The sequence below is a fragment of the Oncorhynchus kisutch genome, linkage group LG23, assembly GCF_002021735.2.
Source record: "Oncorhynchus kisutch isolate 150728-3 linkage group LG23, Okis_V2, whole genome shotgun sequence".
NCBI classification, from domain to species: Eukaryota; Metazoa; Chordata; class Actinopteri; order Salmoniformes; family Salmonidae; genus Oncorhynchus; species Oncorhynchus kisutch.
This window is the reverse complement of record NC_034196.2, coordinates 12,338,939-12,360,471: the sequence shown is the minus strand read 5'-3', so window position 1 is coordinate 12,360,471 and position 21,533 is coordinate 12,338,939. Positions and strand designations below refer to the sequence as shown.

At 42.8% G+C, this 21,533-nt stretch overlaps 1 protein-coding gene across 1 annotated transcript in view; it reads left to right on the top strand.

The window, feature by feature from the left end:
* Positions 1–21,533, top strand: part of wdr70 (WD repeat domain 70) — an 80,984-nt gene that overhangs the window by 36,882 nt on the left and 22,569 nt on the right. Inside the window, exons 11-13 of the mRNA XM_020458065.2 lie at positions 15,164–15,263; positions 15,903–15,987; positions 16,207–16,345. Coding sequence (XP_020313654.1) covers positions 15,164–15,263; positions 15,903–15,987; positions 16,207–16,345 — 324 coding nt within the window. The remainder of the gene's footprint in view (positions 1–15,163; positions 15,264–15,902; positions 15,988–16,206; positions 16,346–21,533) is intronic.

Sequence of the window (21,533 nt, the reverse complement as noted above, 5' to 3'; positions counted from 1 at the left end):
GAAGTTTACATACACTTAGGTTGGAGTCATTAAAACTCTCGTTTTGGCAAGTTCGTTAGGACATCTACTTTGCAGGACACAAGTAATTTTTCCAACAATTGTTTACAGATGGATTATTTAACTTATAATTCACTGTATCACAATTCCAGTGGGTCAGAAGTTTACATACACTAGTTGACTGTGCCTTTAAACATCTTGGAAAATTCCAGAAAATGATGTCATGGCTTTAGAAGCTTCAGATAGGCTAATTGACATAATTTGAGTCAATTGGAGTTGTACCTGTGGATGTATTTCAAGGCCTACCTTCAACCTCAGTGCCTCTCTGCTTGACATCATGGGGAAATCAAAAGAAATCAGCCAAGTCCTCAGAAAAATAATTGTAGGCCTCCATAAGTCTAGTTCATCCTTGGGAGCAATAGAGGTGGATCAGAGAATCTCCAGCAGCAGAGAAATTAGTCTGCCCGAGGCTTGAACCCTGTGGCACCCTCATCGAGACTGCCAGAGGTCCGGACAACAGGCCCTCTGATTTGACACACTGAACTCTCTGAGAAGTAGTTAGTGAGCCATGTGAGGCAGTCATTTGAGAAACCAAGTCAGTTGAGTCTGCCGATAAGAATGTGGTGATTGACAGAGTCGAAAGCCTTGGCCAGGTTGATGAATACAGCTGCACAGTATTGTCTCTTATCGATGGCGTTTATGATATCGTTTAGGACCTTGTGCGTGGCTGAGGTGCACCCATGATCAGTTCGGAAACCTGATTGCATAGCGGAGAAGGTACGTTGGGATTTGAAATGGTCAGTGATCTGTTTGTTAACTTGGCTTTTGAAGACTTTAGAAAGGCATAGTAGGATAGATATAGGTCTGTAGCAGTTTGGGTCTAGAGTGTCTCCCCCTTTGAAGAGGGGGATGACCGCGGCAGCTTTTCAATCTTTGGGGATCTCAGACGATACGAAAGAGAGGTTGAACAGGCTAGTAATAGGAGTTGCAATGATTTTAGAGGATCATTTTAGAAAGAGAGGATCTAGATTGTCTAGCCCAGCTGATTTGTAGGGGTCCAGATTTTTCAACTCTTTCAGAACATCAGCTATCTGGATTTGGGTGAAGGAGAAATGGGGAGGCTTGGGCAAGTTGCTGTTGACCGGGGTATGTGTAGCCAGGTGGAAAGCATGGCCAGCCATAGAAAAATGCTGATTGAAATTCTCAATTATCGCGGATTTGTCGGTGGTGACAGTGTTTCCTATCCTCAGTGCAGTGGGCAACTGGGAAGAGGTGCTCTTGTTGTCCATGGACTTCTCAGTGTCCCAGAACCTTTTGGAGTTTGTGCTACAGGATGCAAATTTCTGTTTGAAAAAGCTAGCCTTTGCTTTCCTAACTGCCTGTGTATATTGGTTCCTAATTTCCCTGAAAAGTTGTATATCGTGGGGGCTATTTGATGCTAATGCAGTACACCACAAGATGTTTTTGTGCTGGTCAAGGGCAGTCAGGTCTGTAGTGAACCAAGGGCTATGTCTGTTCCTGGTTCTAATCTTTTTTGAATTGGGCATGCTTATTTAAGATTATCAGGATAGCACTTTTAAAGAATAACCAGGCATCCTCTACTGATGGAATGAGATCAATATCCTTCCAGGATACCCGGGCCAGGTCGAATAGAAAGGCCTGCTCTCTGAAGTGTTTTAGGGGTGGTCGTTTGACTGCGGACCCATTACGGATGCAGGCAGTGATCGCTGAGATCCTGGTTGAAGACAGCAGAGGTGTATTTGGAGGGCAGGTTGGTTAGGATGATATCTATGAGGGTGCCCGAGTTTCCGGATTTGGGGTTGTACCTGGTAGGTTCCATGATAATTTGTGTGAGATTGAGGGCATCAAGCTTAGATTGTAGGATGGCCGGGTGTTATGCATATCCCAGTCCGATAGGCTCTAGACAGCTAGCGGGCCGCGCATAGCAGATGGGCTCCATGTCGGCAGTAAAAGGGGTCTAGGACAATTGGCAAAGTAAGTATTGTACCCGAAGTTGCTGATGGACCTCTTCGGCTAGCCGGGAGATGGGCCTAGCAAGGGCTAGCTCCAGACTAATTGGTAATCAATGATCCCAAGCATACTTCCAAAGTTGTGGCAAAATGGATTAAGGACAACAAAGTGAAAGGAATTGGAGTGGCTATCACAAAGCACTGACCTCAATCCTATAGGAAATTTGTTGGCAGAACTGAAAAAGTGTGTGCGAGCAAGGAGAGCTACAAACCCGACTCAGTTACACCAGCTCTGTCAGGAGGAATGGGCCAAAAGCTTGTGGAAGGCTACCTGAAACGTTTGACGCAAGGTAAACCATTTAAAGGCAATGCTGCCAAATACTAATTGAGTGTATGTAAACTTCTGACCCTCTGGGAATATGATGAAATAAATAATTTGTTCTACTAATTTTCTGACATTTCACATTCTTAAAATAATGTGGTGATCCTAACTGACCTGAGACAGGGAATTTTACTATGATTAAATGTCAGGAATTGAAAAAAATAAAAATAAAAACAGAGTTTATGCATTTGGCTAAGGTGTATGTAAACTTCCGACTTCAAATGTATATGATGTGTATTTCAATTCTAGTGAGTGTGCGTAGGGTCTGTGCAAGATAGTCAATGGAGATTGTTTGGGTACCTTTAATTGACTATTTAGCAGTCTTATGGCTTGGGGGTAGAAGCTGTCTTGGAGCCTGTTGGTCCGAGAGCCGATACTCTGGGTATTGTTTGCTGGACAATATCATAGTGAACAGGCTGGAGTCTTTGGCAAATTTTCCGGCCTTCCTCTGACACCGCCTGATATAGAGGTCCTGGATGGCAGGGAGCTCGGCCCCAGAGATGTACTGGGTTGTGAGCACCACCCTTTGTAGCGCTTTGCAGTCAAGGACGGTGCTTTGCCATACGAAGCGGTGATGCAGCCAGTCAAGATGCTCTTGATGGTTCAGCTGTATAACTTTTTGTGGATCTGAGGGCCCATGCCAAATCTTTTCAGCCTCCTCAGGGGGAAGAGGCACTGCCTTGCCCTTTTCATGACTGTGCGGTAGCTGTCGACCGATTTATGATTTTTCAACGCCGATACAGATTATTGGAGGACCAAAAAAAGCCGATAGCGATTGATCGGACGATTTTTAACATTTATTTGTAATAATGACAATTACAACAATACTGAATGAACACTTATTTAAACTTAATATAATACATCAATAAAATCAATTTAGCCTCAAATAAATAATTAAACATGTTCAATTTGGTTTAAATAATGCAAAAACAAAGTGTTGGAGAAGAAAGAAAGTAAAAGTGTAGCAAGCTAACGTTAGCAGCTGCCTCTTCAACAAGAAGCAACTGTGACAACATTGATCGTAAGATCCAAAATTAAACTTTCCCATTGAGCAAAATCCACCCCTCCTAGTGTCAAGCGTCAAATTTCAGTTTAGCCCACACTCGGCAGGCTATGTAGAAAACTCCCCCGGAGCCACAGAAATACAGAATTACCACAACGCGCAAAACACCTTGAAAACTTGCTTTGTACAGTAACAGTGACCACCATCGTGGCCAAAACTATGTCTTCCCTTAAGATTGTACTGTTTATAGTATGACAGCATCAGTAATTGGCTACGAAGAGCTGGCAGACATGTTTACCGTTGGCTCATTTTATTTGTGTTTATTTACATGGAAGACGTGAGCTAAATGCGCTCGCTAACATTAGCAGAGAGGTAGCAAGTTAGCTCTTTGACTTTTACTTACCTGATTGACTTCCATGCTGACTGAAACCCATGATAATGCTCAGTCTCTGCTGGTGCTGCTGGCTGTTTGAGATGCTTTAGAAGTGACATTGATGGTAGGGACAGCATCCACTTTGAGAAGCAACTTCTTGCTGAAGCACTCTTTCCAATTTGCATTACCCTGCAAATTGATGAGTAGACGCCCAATTTGCCTTACTCATTCTCACAAATGTCCCACATTTTTACAAATATCATAATAATATATTTGTGCTTGTGGCTAAAACCACGTTAACCTAGTGCAAGTGAGGGCATTTCAAATAGTTGTTCTATTTCAGATAGTGGGGTTGTGGGATTCCTTCTGAAGCTGATTTGGGGAGAACTTCAAACCCAGCTTTTAGAACAACTTAATATAATAACAATTTGATTTAAGAGTTTGTAATTTGGGAATGTTTTTCTTGGGGTGATCTAAGTTACTACTATATGCGTTTCTGGCATTGAGAAATAAGTGCTACACCTGGGGTGAATTCCTAGAGTGATAATGTCACATTCGAGGGTTCAACTAATGGTGTGAACAGCTTGGCGGAGAGGATACTGTGAATTACTAGCTAGATGGAGGATGCTTCCACTGAAACAGTAAATCAATTCATAGCTTAGTAGACTTGCTGTACAGCTCTATTTGGGTGGCCCTAGAGTTTCACCTAATGTTATTCATGGCGAACTGAATTTTCGAGTGCATGTGAACTGCACAACAACAGAAGAGTAACATATTCCACCTGGGGTTTTAACCTCAGAAATAGCCTGCATGTTTTGGTCAACAGTCCACTATTACACAATACTGCTGCCTGATTCTGGCATAACTCAGCCATGGCTGTAGTAAAGTATATAACCTAAGCGAAGCTCCACAGACTATCCGTCATCCTGAACTTAGCCCAGTGAAAAATAGCCAGTGATGTAATAAGAGTCTATCTGTGGTGGGGTGTGATGATTGAGTGGGCAGACATGGAGGTTACTGGGAGGCCTAATCAAATCCACTCTCTTCTGTACTTTTCCACTATTACTTAATTAAGTAATCAAAGTGTGCATTCCATCCATCTCTCTGATCCCGACTGCACGGTTAATTGTGTATTTTGGATCCTGGGAAGCGTTCTTCACATTTGCCTGACTGTTCAGTTTTTCTCTGGAGATACGTGACAAAGCATCACAGTTAGGACCTTATCAAATCTGCAATGCGGAGAACGCGGACGGAATCACATTAAAACGAAATTCAACAATATTCAAATATTTATTGAACTTAGTATGCAATCGACTAAATGTCTTAAATTCATTAATTAAATTCCTGCAACTTTCAAGAGGCAACGAGCATGCCCCTGTCTGTGAGTTGTGTGCACGTCTATCACTTTTTGTAGCCGTTAGCGATGATGCTAATGAAAACAGTCTTCTGGTAGATGGAAAGGCTTTCCCAACAAACCTTCTCATTTAAATATGAACTACAAAGTAGCCTATGCTTACCTGGGAGAAGGATATAATGATTATTTGCATCAATCCAGTGGGTGTTTGTTTGTGCTCAACAGAAACACTGCTAAACAGCCTCTTGCTAGGTGCCCACTGGAATTAAAGGGTAACTACACCCAAAAGTGATTTTTTTATATAGTTCCCCAGACCTCAAAAATGGTCTCCTGATGTCGTTTAAGAATTGTTTGTCTATTAAAAAGGTGTGATTTTGAGAGTGAAAACCTGAGAAGAAAAAAAAGGGGGAAACGGAAACTGATGAAATGGAATTTGGGAGAAAATAACTGAATCAGCCAAAAAATACAACAGATTTTATAGAGCCCTTCACAGTGGAGGAAAATGACCTGCATTCAGCACTCGGATATGTCTCAATCTGCTTCAGTCGAGTGTCTCTCATAGAGTAGAATTTCTTGCCTGGCTACAGACTGAGGAGAAACAGGCCATTTTTCCCCGGCTCAGACGGTCAGTCACATCTTCACTTCTCCTCTTCCCGGACTCTCCATGTCCTGCCTGACTGTCTACCCATGATCCTACCTTTGTTGGGGGCTTTTGAGGCCGGTGGGTGACACGTCTCTGGTCTGTGTCGGGGTGGTGGGAAGAAATGACACGCCAAAGCTTCCTGTGGAGGGATCGGTGGAGAGAGCAGGTTTGGCAGTCTATCGCTCACAGCCTCACTTCCAGCTGTCACAGACAGACCTGACCCCCGAGCGGGGGAAAGAGAGAGAGAGAGCACTCTGGACCTGGCAAGAGGCCTACTGAGGCAATCTCTTTAGGTTTGAGGAGGTGTCAGAATGTCAGGACATCACTCCAGTTTGATTTCCTCCTAGTTATGTCCATTTCCTTAGTGTTTGTTGCCAGATTTCACAAGTCTTGTTATCCCACTAGAGTAGACTATTCACAAGGTACTCTAGTATACAAGGCTGACGCTGGACTTTCATCATCTCTTTATTTATTCTACCCATGTTAGCTTTTGCTTTGTTTTCCCCTTCTATTTACGCTTAACCAAAACAAAATCAGGACAACATCAATCCAAATGTTGACCGTCATTCATGCTCGTCTGCCTTGCTAACAGCTAAATCCTGGACCGTTGTAATTGGCTTAAGGAATGTTAGGAGATGATACAGAGCGTATGGGTTTCCCCTTATGCCTCCAGCAGCTCCCCCGATCCCTCCGTTCCGCTGAGGACCTTTCTGTGGACAGGGTTGAGTAGCTCAATGTGTGTGAATAGTAGTGTGTGTGTGATGTGACTGTTACTTAGTGTGAGGGGACGTCTGTGAGACAGTGACAGGCAGGCCTGATATCTGCAGGCTCTCTGTGCAGTGAGGTCGGGAAACAGGGCTCAGACAGAGGACGGTATTTGTTTAGAGATTATAACATTTTATATTCACAAATGTAACAATACTTTTTTTGTATTATTACGATCCATGAACCTTTGGTTTTATCTGTAGCAGACATGCTTTCAGTTTCACATTTTCTCACTCATTTTCTCACGTCTGCCAGAGAGTCTGTGAATTGAGTGATGCTAGTGAGTTTTCTGTTGCTATATTCCTGTCCTGCCAGCCCTAACAGATCCCAGAGACTTGCCCCCCCCCCACCCCTGCATGGCTTTAACAGCAGGCTCAGAGAGATTGAGTAAAAGCTCTCTAATTTATTACTGGTTCTTCTCCCAGACTAAATATTTACCCAGCATCCCATAGCAGCTTACAATAACACTGTGTGTTCCCTGGCCACCTGGGCTGGACGGGCAAGTTTTCACTGAATGCCCTTTACCGTTACACATTTGTAAGAACTCTAGACCTGGGACAAGGACATGTTTGTGATTTAAATAGAGGACCCCAGAAAACATTATGACAAAACGTAATCAATTTGACTCTTATCACTCGCATAGATTTAGACCCACTTCCTAGCAACTCACTGCTGATGCCCTTTCACTGCTACTCCTCTTCACTCTGAAGAGGTTAGGATCAAGTCCATCTCTTGCCATATCACTTCTATTACTCATGGGCAGAAAATGTCGACAGACAATATCAATTATCCAGCCGACCTTGATCTAGTGCTCGGACCGAAGAAGGATTATTGAGGATGACAGATCAGGCTCCTGAACCCTGACGTGGGATTGATTGATCCTGTGATGGGAGTCAAGAAAGGTCTCAGCCTTGCTGCTGTAGGGTCGGCAGTGATTGCGTGGCTTGCTGTTATTACTGCATTTGTGCCAGAATCACCCAGTTTCATGTCCAAGGTTGCCAGGTAATGTGCAGTGGTACTTTAGGGTGCTGCTGGGAAGCCTTTCACACTAAGAATGGGTGACGTACGGGTGAAAGCGGTGCGTGGAGACGCTGGCCTCGGTTCCAGAACATTCCCACAGAGACGTACGGAATGTTATGTCGTCAGTGTTCTCCTCCAAGCCCTTCAGAGTACAAAGTGCGTCCACTCGAGGGGTGGTTTCAATCAAGCAGTGGTCAGTGTTAGTGTAGTACAGAGCCGTTACGAAACGTCTGTGTGAAGTTCTGCACACCATAATGAGGAGGAACATACAGTCCTTTGTGATATTAATGTGTTCAATCCATACTGTTCATATGCATATTGTGACGGCATGAAGTCAAATTTGGTGATAAACCTCCATCCTGTTTTTATTCTAATCACACACTGTATACCTGCCTGGGTAAATGGACCAGAGCTGGCCAACACATCATTTGCAGTCACTGGCCTAATGGGACCTCAATGCAGCAGCAATGTGACTCTGCACAGTGTCACTGTAAACCAGTAAATCCCGGGGCCATAAAAGATTGGGCCAGGGACTTTGGCTAGGAACTGCCTGCAGAGGTCTAAAAACCCAATGAAAATGTTTCAAGGAGAAGCCCAGGCCCTGACAGAAAGCTGGAGCAGCTACTCAGCGTTCTTTACGATCCTGTCTTCAGGGAACCCTTTGGAGTGTGAACAAACTGCCCCAGCTGGGCCTGTCTGGCTGGCTGAATGCATCCTGCCTCCTACAGACACAATACCACAATATCACAGCCTCCATCACAGCTGGGACTGGTAGACTAGCAGCCAGCCAGTCAGGGAACTGGGAGATTTGCCTTGTGGCAAAGGAATGCCACTGACAGCCTCCAATATGGTTCTTAACCTGTTTCTACACCCTAAAGTGAAGAGATTTTATTCCCTGCATTTTGGCTAAGGCTTTATGACTTAGAGAAATGTTTTGTGGAGGAGATGGGGAGATAAGGTAGAGGAGATTGGCTCAGAAAACACACTGACATCATTCTCTAAAACACACACACAGAGAGAGAGTAGGACTTGTTGATTTCCATGAAGGAAATGAACAAGAAAGCAGCCGTTCAGGGATGGAGTTGGGCAGCTTGATCCTCACAACCGGCAAGAGTTCAGAGCCTGATCGTAAGGCTGACTAGACAGAGGTCCTCACAAGGTGGCTCAGGTGTGTGAAGTAGTGTGTCATTGTGTGTGTTGGGTGTTGCGGTTGTAATATTGATATAACGCTACTCTGATAACATGGTCAGGAACAGTTGTGCTTGTGGTAGATCTTTATCAGACTCTTCCAAGGATGAAACTAGAGGTCGACCGATTATGATTTTTCAACGCCCATGCCGATTATTGGAGGACCAAAAAAAGCAGATGCCGATTTAAAATAAAATACAATTGTAATAATGACAATTACAACAATACTGAATGAACACTTATTTGAACTTAATATAATACATCAATAAAATCAATTTAGCCTCAAGTAAATAATGAAACATGTTCAATTTGGTTTAAAAACAAAGTGTTGGAGAAGAAAGTAAAAGTGCAATATGTGCCATGTAAGAAAGCTAACATTTAAGATTCTTGCTCAGAACATGAGAACATATGAAAGCTGGTGGTTCCTTTTAACATGAGTCTTCAATATTCCCAGGTAAGAAGTTTTAGGTTGTAGTTATTATAGGAATTATAGGACTATTTCTCTCTATACCATTTGTATTTCATATACCTTTGACTATTGGATGTTCTTATAGGCACTTTAGTATTGCCAGTGTAACAGTATAGCTTCCGTCCCTCTCCTCGCCCCTACATGGGCTTCAAACCAGGAACACATCGACAACAGCCACCCTCGAAGCAGCGTTACCTATCGCTCCACAAAAGCTGTGGCCCTTGCAAGGGGAACATCCACTCCAAGTCTCAGAGAGAGTGACGTTTGAAACGATATTAGCGCGCACCCCGCTAACTAGCTAGCCATTTCACATCGGTTACACCAGCCTAATCTCGGAAGTTGATAGGCTTGAAGTCATAAACAGCTCAATGCTTGCAGCACAGCGAAGAGCTGCTGCCAAAACGCACTAAAGTGCTGTTTGAATGAATGCTTACGAGCCTGCTGCTGCCTACCATCGCTCAGTCAGACTGCTTTATCAAATCATAGACTTAATTATAACATAATAACACACAGAAATACGAGACTTTGGTCAGTAATATGGTCGAATCCGGAAACTATCATTTCGAAAACAAAATGTTTATTATTATCGCATATACGCTGACTCTGCGCGCAATGAACGCAAGAGAAGTGACACAATTTCACCTGGTTAATATTGCCTGCTATCCTGGATTTTTTTTTAGCATAATATGCAGGTTTAAAAAATATATACTTCTGTGTATTGATTTTAAGAAAGGCATTGATGTTTACGGTTAGGTACGTGTTTGAGCAACGACAGTCCTTTTTCCGTGAATGCCCACCGCATCGATTATATGCAACACAGGACACGCTAGATAAACTAGTAATATCATCAACCATGTGTAGTTAACTAGTGATTATGATTGTTGTTTGTTTTTATAAGATATGTTTAATGCTAGCTAACAACTTACCATAGCTTCTTACTGCATTCGCATTACAGGCAGGCTCCTCGTGGAGTGCAATGAGAGGCAGGTGGTTAGAGAGTTGGACTAGTTAACCGTAAGGTTGCAAGATTGAATCCCCGAGCTGACAAGGTAAAAATCTGTCATTCTGCCCCTGAACAAGGCAGTTAACCCACCGTTCCTAGGCCGTCATTGAAAATAAGAATGTGTTCTTAACTGACTTGCCTAGTTAAATAAAGGTTTTTTTTTGTTTTTTTTATCGGCCTTATCAGTGTCCAAAAATACTGATTTCCGATTGTTATGAAAACTTGAAATCGGCACTAATTAATTGGCCATTCCGATAAATCGGTCAACCTCTAGATGAAACCTAGCCCATCTCCTGTGGCCTGACCCTGGGCCTGGTCATACACCACAACACCCCCAACCCTTGATGAAAATGTGTGAAATCTCTGGTGATGTCCCAGGGATCAGCGTTGTAGGTAGAGGTCGACCGAATTATGATGTTTCAACGCCGATACCGATTATTGGAGGACCAAAAAAAGCCGATACTGATTAATCGGCCGATTTTAATATATTTATTTGTAATAATGACAATTACAACAATACTGAATGAACACTTTTATTTTAACTTAATATACTACATAAATAAAATCAATTTAGGAAACATGTTAAATTTGATTTAAATAATGCAAAAACACAGTGTTGGTGGAGAAAGTATATGTGCCATGTAAAAAAGCTAACATTTAAGTTCCTTGCTCAGATCATGAGAACATATGAAAGCTGGTGGTTCCTTTTAACATGAGTCTTCAATATTCCCAGTTAAGAAGTTTTAGGTTGTAGTTATTAGAGAAATTATAGGACTATTTCTCTCTCTACCATTTGTATTCCATATACCTTTGACTATGGATGTTCTTATAGGCACTATAGTATTGCCAGCCTAATCTCGGGAGTTGATAGGCTTGAAGTCATAAACAGCGCTGTGCTTCAAGCATTGCGAAGAGTAGCTGGCAAACGCAGGAAAGTGCTGTTTGAATGAATGCTTACGAATCTGCTGCTGCCAACCACCGCTCAGTCAGACTGCTCTATCAAATATCAAATCATAGACTTAATTATAATATAATAAACACACAGAAATACGTGCCTTAGGTCATTAATATGGTAAAATCCAGAAACTATCATTTTGAAAACAAAAAATTTATTATTTCAATGAAATACGGAACCGTTCCGTATATTATTGAACGGGTGGCAACCCTAAGTCTAAATATTGCTGTTACATTGCACAACATTCAATGATATGTCATAATAATGTAAATCGTGGAAAATTAATTACGGTCTTTGTTAGGAAGAAATGGTCTTCACACAGTTCGCAATGAGCCAGGCAGCTCAAACTGCTGCATATACCCTGACTCTGCTTTCACGGAACGCAAGAGAAGTGACATAATTAGTTAATATTGCTTGCTAACATGAATTTCTTTTAACTAAATATGCAGGTTTAAAAATATATATACTTGTATTGATTTTAAGAAACTCATTGATGTTTATGGTTCGGTACATTGGTGCAACAACTGCTTTTTTCGCAAATGTGCTTGTTAAATCATCACCCGTTTGGCGACGTAGGCTGTGATTCGATGATAAATTAACAGGCACCGCATTAATCAACACAGGACAAGCAAGTTAAATTAGTATTATCATCAACCATGTAGGTAACTAGTGATTATGTTAAGATTGATTGTTTTTATAAGATAAGTTTAATGCTAGCTAGCAACTTACCTTGGCTTATTGCTGCACTTGCGTAACAGGTGGTGAACCTGCCACGCAGGCTCCTCGCAGAGTGCAATGTAATCGGCTATAGTCCGATTACATTGCCGATTACTGATTGATATGAAAACTTGCAATCGGCCCTAATTAATCAGCCATGCCGATTAATCGGTCAACCTCTAGTTGTAGGCTCTGAGCCCAATCTGTTTTCATCCATGCATATAATTTAGTGTGTGTGTGTGTGGGGGACAGGGATTCATAGAGAGGGGCCACCTATTGCTCCATACTGAGGAAGGGGAGAGCGAGAAATCTGAGACAGGCTTCAAACGAAGAGTCGAGTTTCACAACCTGGTGCAGAACAGGAAGCTAGGCTTAACACTGGAAGTAAACCAACATCAGGAAATGAACACATATTAAAACCTGTAAGAATGTAGTCGGCAAATACACAGTATAGGATTGGATTGAAATAACACAAATGCATTGTGTGATTGATTGGTACAATGACGGTTGATACTCCCCATGCCTTAGGTGAGATACCTATAAGTCAGTGTGATTCTGTTCCTAGGCCATCATTGAAAATAAGAATTTGTTCTTAACTGACTTGCCTAGTTAAATAAAGGTAAAATAATTTTACAAATTCTAGATCACTATTAGGAAGCTTCTTTCTCCAGCCTGAGGAGTGAAATGAGAAGAATTTGGTGCTCTGCTGTATCTCAGCAGGGTTCCCAGTTCTCAGAAGACCCTTTCCTGGTTGAAGCTGTAACTATGTCGCTACCCCCCCTCTCTGTCTCTCCCCTCACCTTTCCCATTCCTCTACTGAGGAGAGCGGTGCAGGGAAAGGGATGAATATGTCATGTCAACAGTAATCAAATCTCCCTGTAACAAGGCTTACCTCATGTCTGTGTTTTGGGCTGGGAGAATAACGACCCCAGTTCCCATAGCTCAACCAGGGGTCACATTGCTCTGTTTAGCAAAAAGTAAGGACTTCTTAATTTGCAAGAATATCTAGGATCTCGTAAATGAGATCATTTGACCCAAAATATGAACTTAGTGCTTGGTTTTCACATTCATTACAGCTTGAAAAGCTAATGTACTTTTTCTGGTATGCAAAATGAATTATTTGTAGGTTAAAAAGAGTGCTGGGCTTCCAGATATTGTCCTGGTCATACCTCTCTGTGTTGAGGTTTTCCCCCTGTTGTTCATTTAACATTCTAAACTTTTGAACATGAAAAAACAAACATATACAAGCGAAGCTTTTAGCAATCACTCTTCAAAAACCATTTGCCCCAGAGGATATGAGATACTTGAGAGATAAAAGAAAAGAAGTAGTTGAGGACTGGAATAGACGGAGAGAGACGTTGAGTGATAAAACGCAGTGAGTGGATGATGTGTGTGTTATCTGAAGCTGAAAGTATACAGCAGCGTTCTATTTCTTTCCCAGCTTAATAACTTCCCTCCACTTACTATGGTGCTTATGACCCTGTCCCCTCTCTCGTCAATACAGCACCACCTGTTTCATTCCTCTGTCTCCTTTTCTGGCAATATATGCTCTTTCTTTCTCTAGCTCTCTTATCTTTTCCCTCTACTTTATCCCACCATCCCTCCATTTCAAATTCCTTCTCTCGCTCTCTGACTGAAATTCCTTTGTTGCTATATTTAATTTACCATTGATGTATTTGGTTATCGTTTAGAGTTGAAGGTTTACATACAGAAATCCAGGTTGTGTATGTTTGAGTGCTGGGAAGTCCTTTTCGTCAGTGCTGAAAGCTGTCTGGTTGTGATTTATGTGGGTAGTCTGGTTGTACTCAGCACAGGTAAAGCCGAGATTCGCTACGATATACAGTAATTAAGCAATAAGGCCCGAGGAGGTGTGGTATATGGCCAATATACCACAGCTAAGGAGTGCCTGGATACAGCCCTTAGCCGTGGTATATTAACCATATACCACAAACCCCAGAGGTGCCTTAATGCTATTATAAACTGGTTACCAACATTATTAGAACAGTACAAAGTACTATTTTGTCATACCCATGGCTCCAACCACCCAGTTTATAATATATCATTCTATATCATTTTTTTACTCTGTGTGTGCTGGGTTGTGCAAATGTGTTCCTCCTCCAAGTTGTTTCTCATCGGTCTGAGTGGCTTTGGTTTAGTGCTGTGGAGCAAAAGCTATAACTCTCCTTGCCATTCCATGCTGAAGGCACATTGGGGCAATTGCCAATAGTCTAGACCTGTGGACCTTGACACACAGCGCCTCTGCCGCAACAGGAGCTGATGCAGTGGAGCACACAGGAACCACGTTGGATGGGAGGCTATCTTGGATTGCTGCAGTCTGCTTCAGCCTGGACATGGTTAGGGAGCTGAGATGAATGTTGGTGGATGAACTTGACTTCACATGGCCACTTGTCAGTCTGATTGGCTTTTATCTAAACAATCTGTATCTTAAATGTACTACACGTCAACCCCCCCCCCGAGACTCATAAACAGATTTTCAATAGATGAACTATAAAAGCACTACTCAAAGTGAAATTCTGTTGTATCAGCTTTTTTAACCACTGTCAGGCCGTTTGAGAGCCCTCAATAGATTTGACTCTGGGCTGAAAAATCATGTGGCTTCCATGGTGCGAGTGGCACGTGTTGATCACGTCACATGCTGCAACGTCAACCATGTTTTCGTTTTAGTATTGATATGTCTGTGCAAATTTATGACGCCCCTGACACATGGTGTTTACAGTGTTATTAACGTCACTATAACTGACCCCAGTCATGTGTAAAGTCTTGTAAGCTTTCCAACCTAAATGCCTTAAAAGGGTTAGGACAAAGTGGTTTATCTGCTATGTATTGTGGTGTGGGACATACGTCTTGAGTTATGATTATGTGTTTCGGATTTAAATCTAGAAAAATAAAAGACTAGTAGTCGGGCAGCTCAGCTTGCCAAGGTAAACCCCCAGAGTCTAAAATCACACACGGTGTCTGTACCGTCTGCAAAGGTCTGAGCGTATCGTACAACATGGTGGTTTTGAGGGTATGGTGTTTTAGGAGCAAATTGAAACCGTATGTTGTCTTGAAGAGATGGAGCATGAATAAGTCTTTATGTTACTGGAGTGGTAAGAGTTCAACATCCGTTGGTGACAGAAAACTTCTAGAAGAACGTTTAGAAGTTCACCAAAGGTGATTGACAGTCTAGGGAACATGCATTTGCTACAGCACTTCCGCCACTGAGACGATGTCCTGGGATGTTCAGTCTGATACGATGTCTATGTGAATGTTGGGTCACCTTTACTTGTCATACCTTTTCACCTCTATCCTCTTCACCCTCAGGTCCACACCAAGTTCCACTGTCGCCAGGCCCACGCCCCAGGAACAGACACCTCCTGTCTCACCTTCTCCTACGACGGGACAACACTGGCCTCTCGAGGAGGTGGGATCTATCAGCCTGCCTCACTACTTACCCATTTCCTCCTTACTACAGTACACCACCAGTATAACATGGACATCAGTGTAGCCTGACTGTGCGTTCAACAACACTGTACTGTAGCTCTGTGCCTGTGTGTGTATACGTTGGAGCCCCTGCCCCAGCCCTGACCCCGTGCTTTCAGGGGAGATGTCATGTCTGAACACGCATCCACAAGTCTGTTGTTTCAGCGGGGAAAGAGCTCATCTCTTCCCCAAAGTGCAAATAAAGACAGCCAGTCTGTCACCATCAGTGAAGCTGTGCAGCACACATGCAGATCTTCCATACACAGAAGCAGAGGGGTTTCCTCCGTCTTGGCGTGTGTTCTGTTCTAGCCGTACGTCCCTCTGAGTGGGCTGTATGCTTGGCTCGTGATGCCTCAGCCTTAGATCATGCCTGTGTTGACTCTCTCATCAGGGTGCCAGTGTTCCTTAACCATTATAGTTCCCCGTAAGGTCACTGTTGAGTTAAGAACGAAAGGTATTTTACTGTACATGACTGACCAGACTGTGTGACCTATGGTGCGTAACACAGGAGAGAGTTGTACATCAGTGCACCGTGAAATAATTACAATACCTCTTGAATAACTTCCATTTTCTCTGCCAGGTGATGACACTCTAAAGACCTGGGACATCCGTAACTTCAAGAAGCCTCTGAATGTGGCTACAGGGCTTTCCGCCTTCTTCTCCATGTGAGTACTCCTGTCGTTATTCCCTTGATTAATCATTGGTGATTTGAACACCCTTTATGGGATTTCCTGTGATTACTTTAATATAACTGGTTGGTACTACCTACATGTGCAGGGTACAGTTCCTGAGAACAACTGAAGGACATGACTTAAAAAAAAATAATAATGTGCTTGTCTAGTATCAGCTGGCTGAAGTGTGGTGTGTGACTGTGTCCCGAACAGGACAGACTGCTGTTTCAGCCCTGATGACAAGCTGCTGGTGACGGGGACGTCGGTGAAGAAGGACGAGGGCAACGGGAAGCTGGTGTTCTTTGACAGAGCCTCCTTCCAGAAGGTTTATGAGATAGATGTCACCAACGCGGTGAGAAACATTATTTAACTCTGACTGCAACACTAATAATAACTGACCAGAATGACTACATCGTATCCTCAGGTTTAATTTAATTGTGTTGGTTCACAGACATTAAAATAAAAACATGTACATTGATAATCAAACCGTAATAATTGGTTGAAGGGGCAACATTCATTTATGTAGATTGCAACAGAGGCAGTATTGCAGACTTCCCTAGAAAGTCCCTGAAATGTCATTTTCTCTCAGGATTTGGGGTTTGTCCTTGTGTTCCATCTTAAAACTCTCCTACATCAGTGTAAGCTCTCATTTGGGCAGGAAATAAGTCTTGTCTGTTCAGATTACAGGGTTTAAGGTAATTTCCCATTTAACCCAAGATTAATTATCCCCAGCAGGGGTTAGAGCTACTTTACAACCACTACTGTGACTGTACAGGCAGGATAGGAGGGTTATCCTGGGGAATAGTGCACAATGCTGAACTCTATTAGTAAGTTCTGATACTGTAGATACTGCTGAACTCTATTAGTAAGTTCTGATACTGTAGATACTGCTGAACTATATTACTAAGTTCTGATACTGTAGATACTGCTGAACTCTTAGTAAGTTCTGATACTGTAGATACTGCTGAACTCTTAGTAAGTTATGATACTGTAGATACTGCTGAACTCTTAGTAAGTTCTGATACTGTAGTTACTGCTGAACTCTATTAGTAAGTTCTGATACTGTAGATACTCTATTAGTAAGTTCTGATACTGTAGATACTGCTGAACTCTTAGTAAGTGCTGATACTGTAGATACTGCTGAACTCTTAGTAAGTGCTGATACTGTAGATACTGCTGAACTCTTAGTAAGTTCTGATACTGTAGATACTGCTGAACTCTATTAGTAAGTTCTGATACTGTAGATACTGCTGAACTCTTAGTAAGTGCTGATACTGTAGATACTGCTGAACTCTATTAGTATGTTCTGATACTGTAGATACTGCTGAACTCTATTAGTAAGTTCTGATACTGTAGATACTGCTGAACTCTATTAGTAAGTTCTGATACTGTAGATACTGCTGAACTCTTAGTAAGTTCTGATACTGTAGATACTGCTGAACTCTATTAGTAAGTTCTGATACTGTAGATACTGCTGAACTCTTAGTAAGTGCTGATACTGTAGATACTGCTGAACTCTATTAGTATGTTCTGATACTGTAGATACTGCTGAACTCTATTAGTAAGTTCTGATACTGTAGATACTGCTGAACTCTATTAGTAAGTTCTGATACTGTAGATACTGCTGAACTCTTAGTATGTTCTGATCCTGTAGATACTGCTGAACTCTATTAGTATGTTCTGATACTGTAGATACTGCTGAACTCTATTAGTAAGTTATGATCCTGTAGATACTGCTGAACTCTATTAGTATGTTCTGATACTGTAGATACTGCTGAACTCTATTAGTATGTTCTGATACTGTAGATACTGCTGAACTCTATTAGTAAGTTCTGATCCTGTAGATACTGCTGAACTCTTAGTAAGTGCTGATATTGTAGATACTGCTGAACTCTATTAGTAAGTTCTGATACTGTAGATACTGCTGAACTCTATTAGTAAGTTCTGATACTGTCGATACTGCTGAACTATATTACTAAGTTTTGATCCTGTAGATACTGCTGAACTCTATTAGTAAGTTCTGATACTGTAGATACTGCTGAACTCTTAGTAAGTTCTGATACTGTAGATACTGCTGAACTCTTAGTAAGTTATGATCCTGTAGATACTGCTGAACTCTATTAGTAAGTTCTGATCCTGTAGATACTGCTGAACTCTTAGTAAGTTCTGATACTGTAGATACTGCTGAACTCTTAGTAAGTTCTGATACTGTAGATACTGCTGAACTCTTAGTAAGTTATGATCCTGTAGATACTGCTGAACTCTATTAGTAAGTTCTGATCCTGTAGATACTGCTGAACTCTATTAGTATGTTCTGATACTGTAGATACTGCTGAACTTTATTAGTATGTTCTGATACTGTAGATACTGCTGAACTCTATTAGTAAGTTCTGATACTGTAGATACTCTATTAGTAAGTTCTGATCCTGTAGATACTGCTGAACTCTATTAGTAAGTTCTGATCCTGTAGATACTGCTGAACTCTATTAGTATGTTCTGATCCTGTAGATACTGCTGAACTCTATTAGTATGTTCTGATACTGCTGAACACTAAACTTAATCCCTCAGGCCTGGTGTCTACTGGTTCTGTTGCCTTGTGTAAGTAGCAGTGAGGGTTTTTTGATGGCCAAGTTCTGTTTTAACAGTCCTGCTGGTTGAAAATGTGTGTTATTATAGAGGCTCACACAGCCCCTCCAATAGGTGTCCCTGTTGATATGTAGATTTCATTATGAACAATTCATGGAACAAGTGACCTTAAGCTTTGTTTCACCTTTGTATCACGTCATTTAATTCAAGCCATGCATGTGTGTCTGAACATCAGAATTAGCCTACAAGTATCCTTGCTACATTTCAACAGTGTTAGCCTTTTCTCTTTAAGCATCTGCCTTGAGTTATGGCTGTGGGTCTAAACATGGCCACCTGTGCTATCTCTGAATGAGAGCAGAATTCTGATGTTTCCCCCAACTCTGTGGTTTGCCAGTAGCACGATCATCTTTCAGTGCAGGGACAACTGGAAAACCCAGCTCAACCCATCCAAGCCCGGAGAAAAGAGTCAGCAACACGGTTTGGGGCCGAGCCAAGCCAGGAAAGAGAGGCGTAATGTAACCCTACTCTCTGCCAATCAACCTCGTCAAGTATTGGCAGAAGATGCTTTTCCAATTGATTCATTAAACATTGGATAGAGAATTAATTGGTCTAACTAGCAAAACATTGTATAGTCCATTCACATACACATATTAACGTACATGTGAAGTAATGTCTTCTGCAATCTAGCATGTAGGGAACCTTCTGTACATGCTACTTGTTGCCAAGGCAAAGGGCATGTAGCTGTAAAAATGATCTTCTGGAGATACAGCAGCTCCAGACGCTCTTCTCACCGACACTCCACTGCAGCGTCTGTCTAGCATTAGCTGATCAGAATAGCTCCCTTCACCAGGGTAGATGGGGATCCAGATGAGAAGGCTGCTGTGAGAGAGAGAGCTCTGTCTGTGGAGAATTGAAACCACACCGCCAGCCCCAGGTTGAAAGAATGTTCTCTCTGTGTCATGTGGTACAGTGAAGTATGCGCAGCGCAGCTCTTTTTCCATTCTCCTCTCTTCTACCAATCCCTTTCCACCTCTCCTTGCTCTCTCTCTCTCTCCCGCCCACCCCGGCCCTCCAGTGGATTTATCAGAGTGTATGTGTAGTCAAAACAGTGAGGTTTGACAGAGGCTAACTCAGTATCCCTCTGGTCCAGGCTGGACAGCTAGGTTCTCCTATCCTCTGGGGGTTTACAGCGGTCGCGTTGCACCCTACCTGCCAGCCGGCTGCCGTCTCCTCTCCATGTATGTTTGACAGCCGGCCTGGCACATCCTACAGAGAGAGAGAGACACAACTCTTAAGTGCATCTACCCATGTATATTTAGTACCTACCCCATTCCAAATCAGATAAGCAAAGCTCTGAGGTGTTAAACGTTTGTCTTTGCAGCAGATGTAGTTATTTCTGGGGCGACGTGCACTCGAGGGACCTGACCAATGAGCTGTTTACTGTGTTTACACCAGCCGTCCCCGCTCTGAGATGGGTTAAGAATTTAAGTGCTGTCTATGTGAAGCGGTGTACCAGACGGTCGAGTGAAAGGCAGGGCTACCAATCATCTCCGACTAAACAGTCTTCATAACCCCTGGACCAGGGGCATAGGCTGTGCTATGGCGTGGAGGAGTTTTTAGCCTGGGTTAGGTAAATACTCCAGTCACTCTAAGCTTATCTCTGTCGATGACAACGGGCATCAACCAGGTGAGGACTCACAGACTCACTCCAGCTGAGGTACAGTGGGAAATACCTCTGAGATATACCTATCACATACCTATCAGTGAGAGTACTGGTGGATGTAGCAGTCCCGGGAACCCTACGGTAGATTCCTCTGGGGAGAAATGGTAAAGACCCCGTGGGTGTAATGGGTATTTATTTCTGGTGGCTGGGTGTTGTGTGTCGGTGAGGCGTTGTCCCAGCCTCACATTCTCATAGTGTGTGTCACATCTGTGTGTTGATGTCTGCACTCGCAAAACGTTCACTTCTCACGCTTGATTGCTCTCAAACAGTAGCCTTCCTCTCCTGCTCTTTGATAGAGATGCTTTCAACTTTAGTGTGAGGAGGGTGGAAGGTGGGACAATGTCCATGCTGGTTCTCCTCTTTGTGGCTCAGTACGTTGCTCCTCCACAAGGGCCTATCTGGAGGTCATTCTGATTTCAGTTATGGGGTGCTCAGGCAAACTCGGATACTTTCATAGAGATTTTCCCATTTGATGGCACCAGCGCTATATTTCTGTCTGCTGTGGGTAAATAGTCAGCTGTGGCATGGGAAAAGGGGGGATGATAGTTAGGCTTTGTATGGATGTGTCATTACAACCTTGTGTGCAGTAGGAGTGTAAACAGTGTATTCCCCACACTGTAAACACACGGCTCTGAATATCCACATTGGAACCCTCTACTGCTCAGCGAGGCTACCGCATAGCTCTGCTGGCTTGGGCTGGGCCATACCTGGCTGGGCTGAGTCAGTTGGGTTGGATCGGACTTGTTCTGCTGGTCTTGGTTCTGCTGATCTTGCCTGTGTTGGGCTGAGCTCTGCTAGGCTCGGTTCTACTTGGTTCTTGCCTGTGTTGGGATGCTGCTGGGTCAAGTCTCTGAACTGTGATTGAGCTCCACTGGAGTGGAACGGAATTCCTCAATGCTATGCATGTGATGTGAATGATGTGCTCCGTGATAGGCTGTTTTACACACTGCCCATTGATTGTCATTGAAGCATCTCTACAAGGGGCGCTTTGGTTCATTACGCTATACACACACACACACTGACACAGTTCTGTCCAGATACGTTTGTGCAGCATGTTTACACATTTCTTAAAGTTCTGATTGGGAGCATTTTCTAGATCTTTCTAAATCATCAATTACTTCGCCACATGGTCAGTGGGGTAGATTAACCCTGACATGTCCACTACACTCACTCATCCGTCACCACAGAGCTGCTGGAGGTGCCTCGGGGGTCTGCTAGGCAAGTGTTTGAG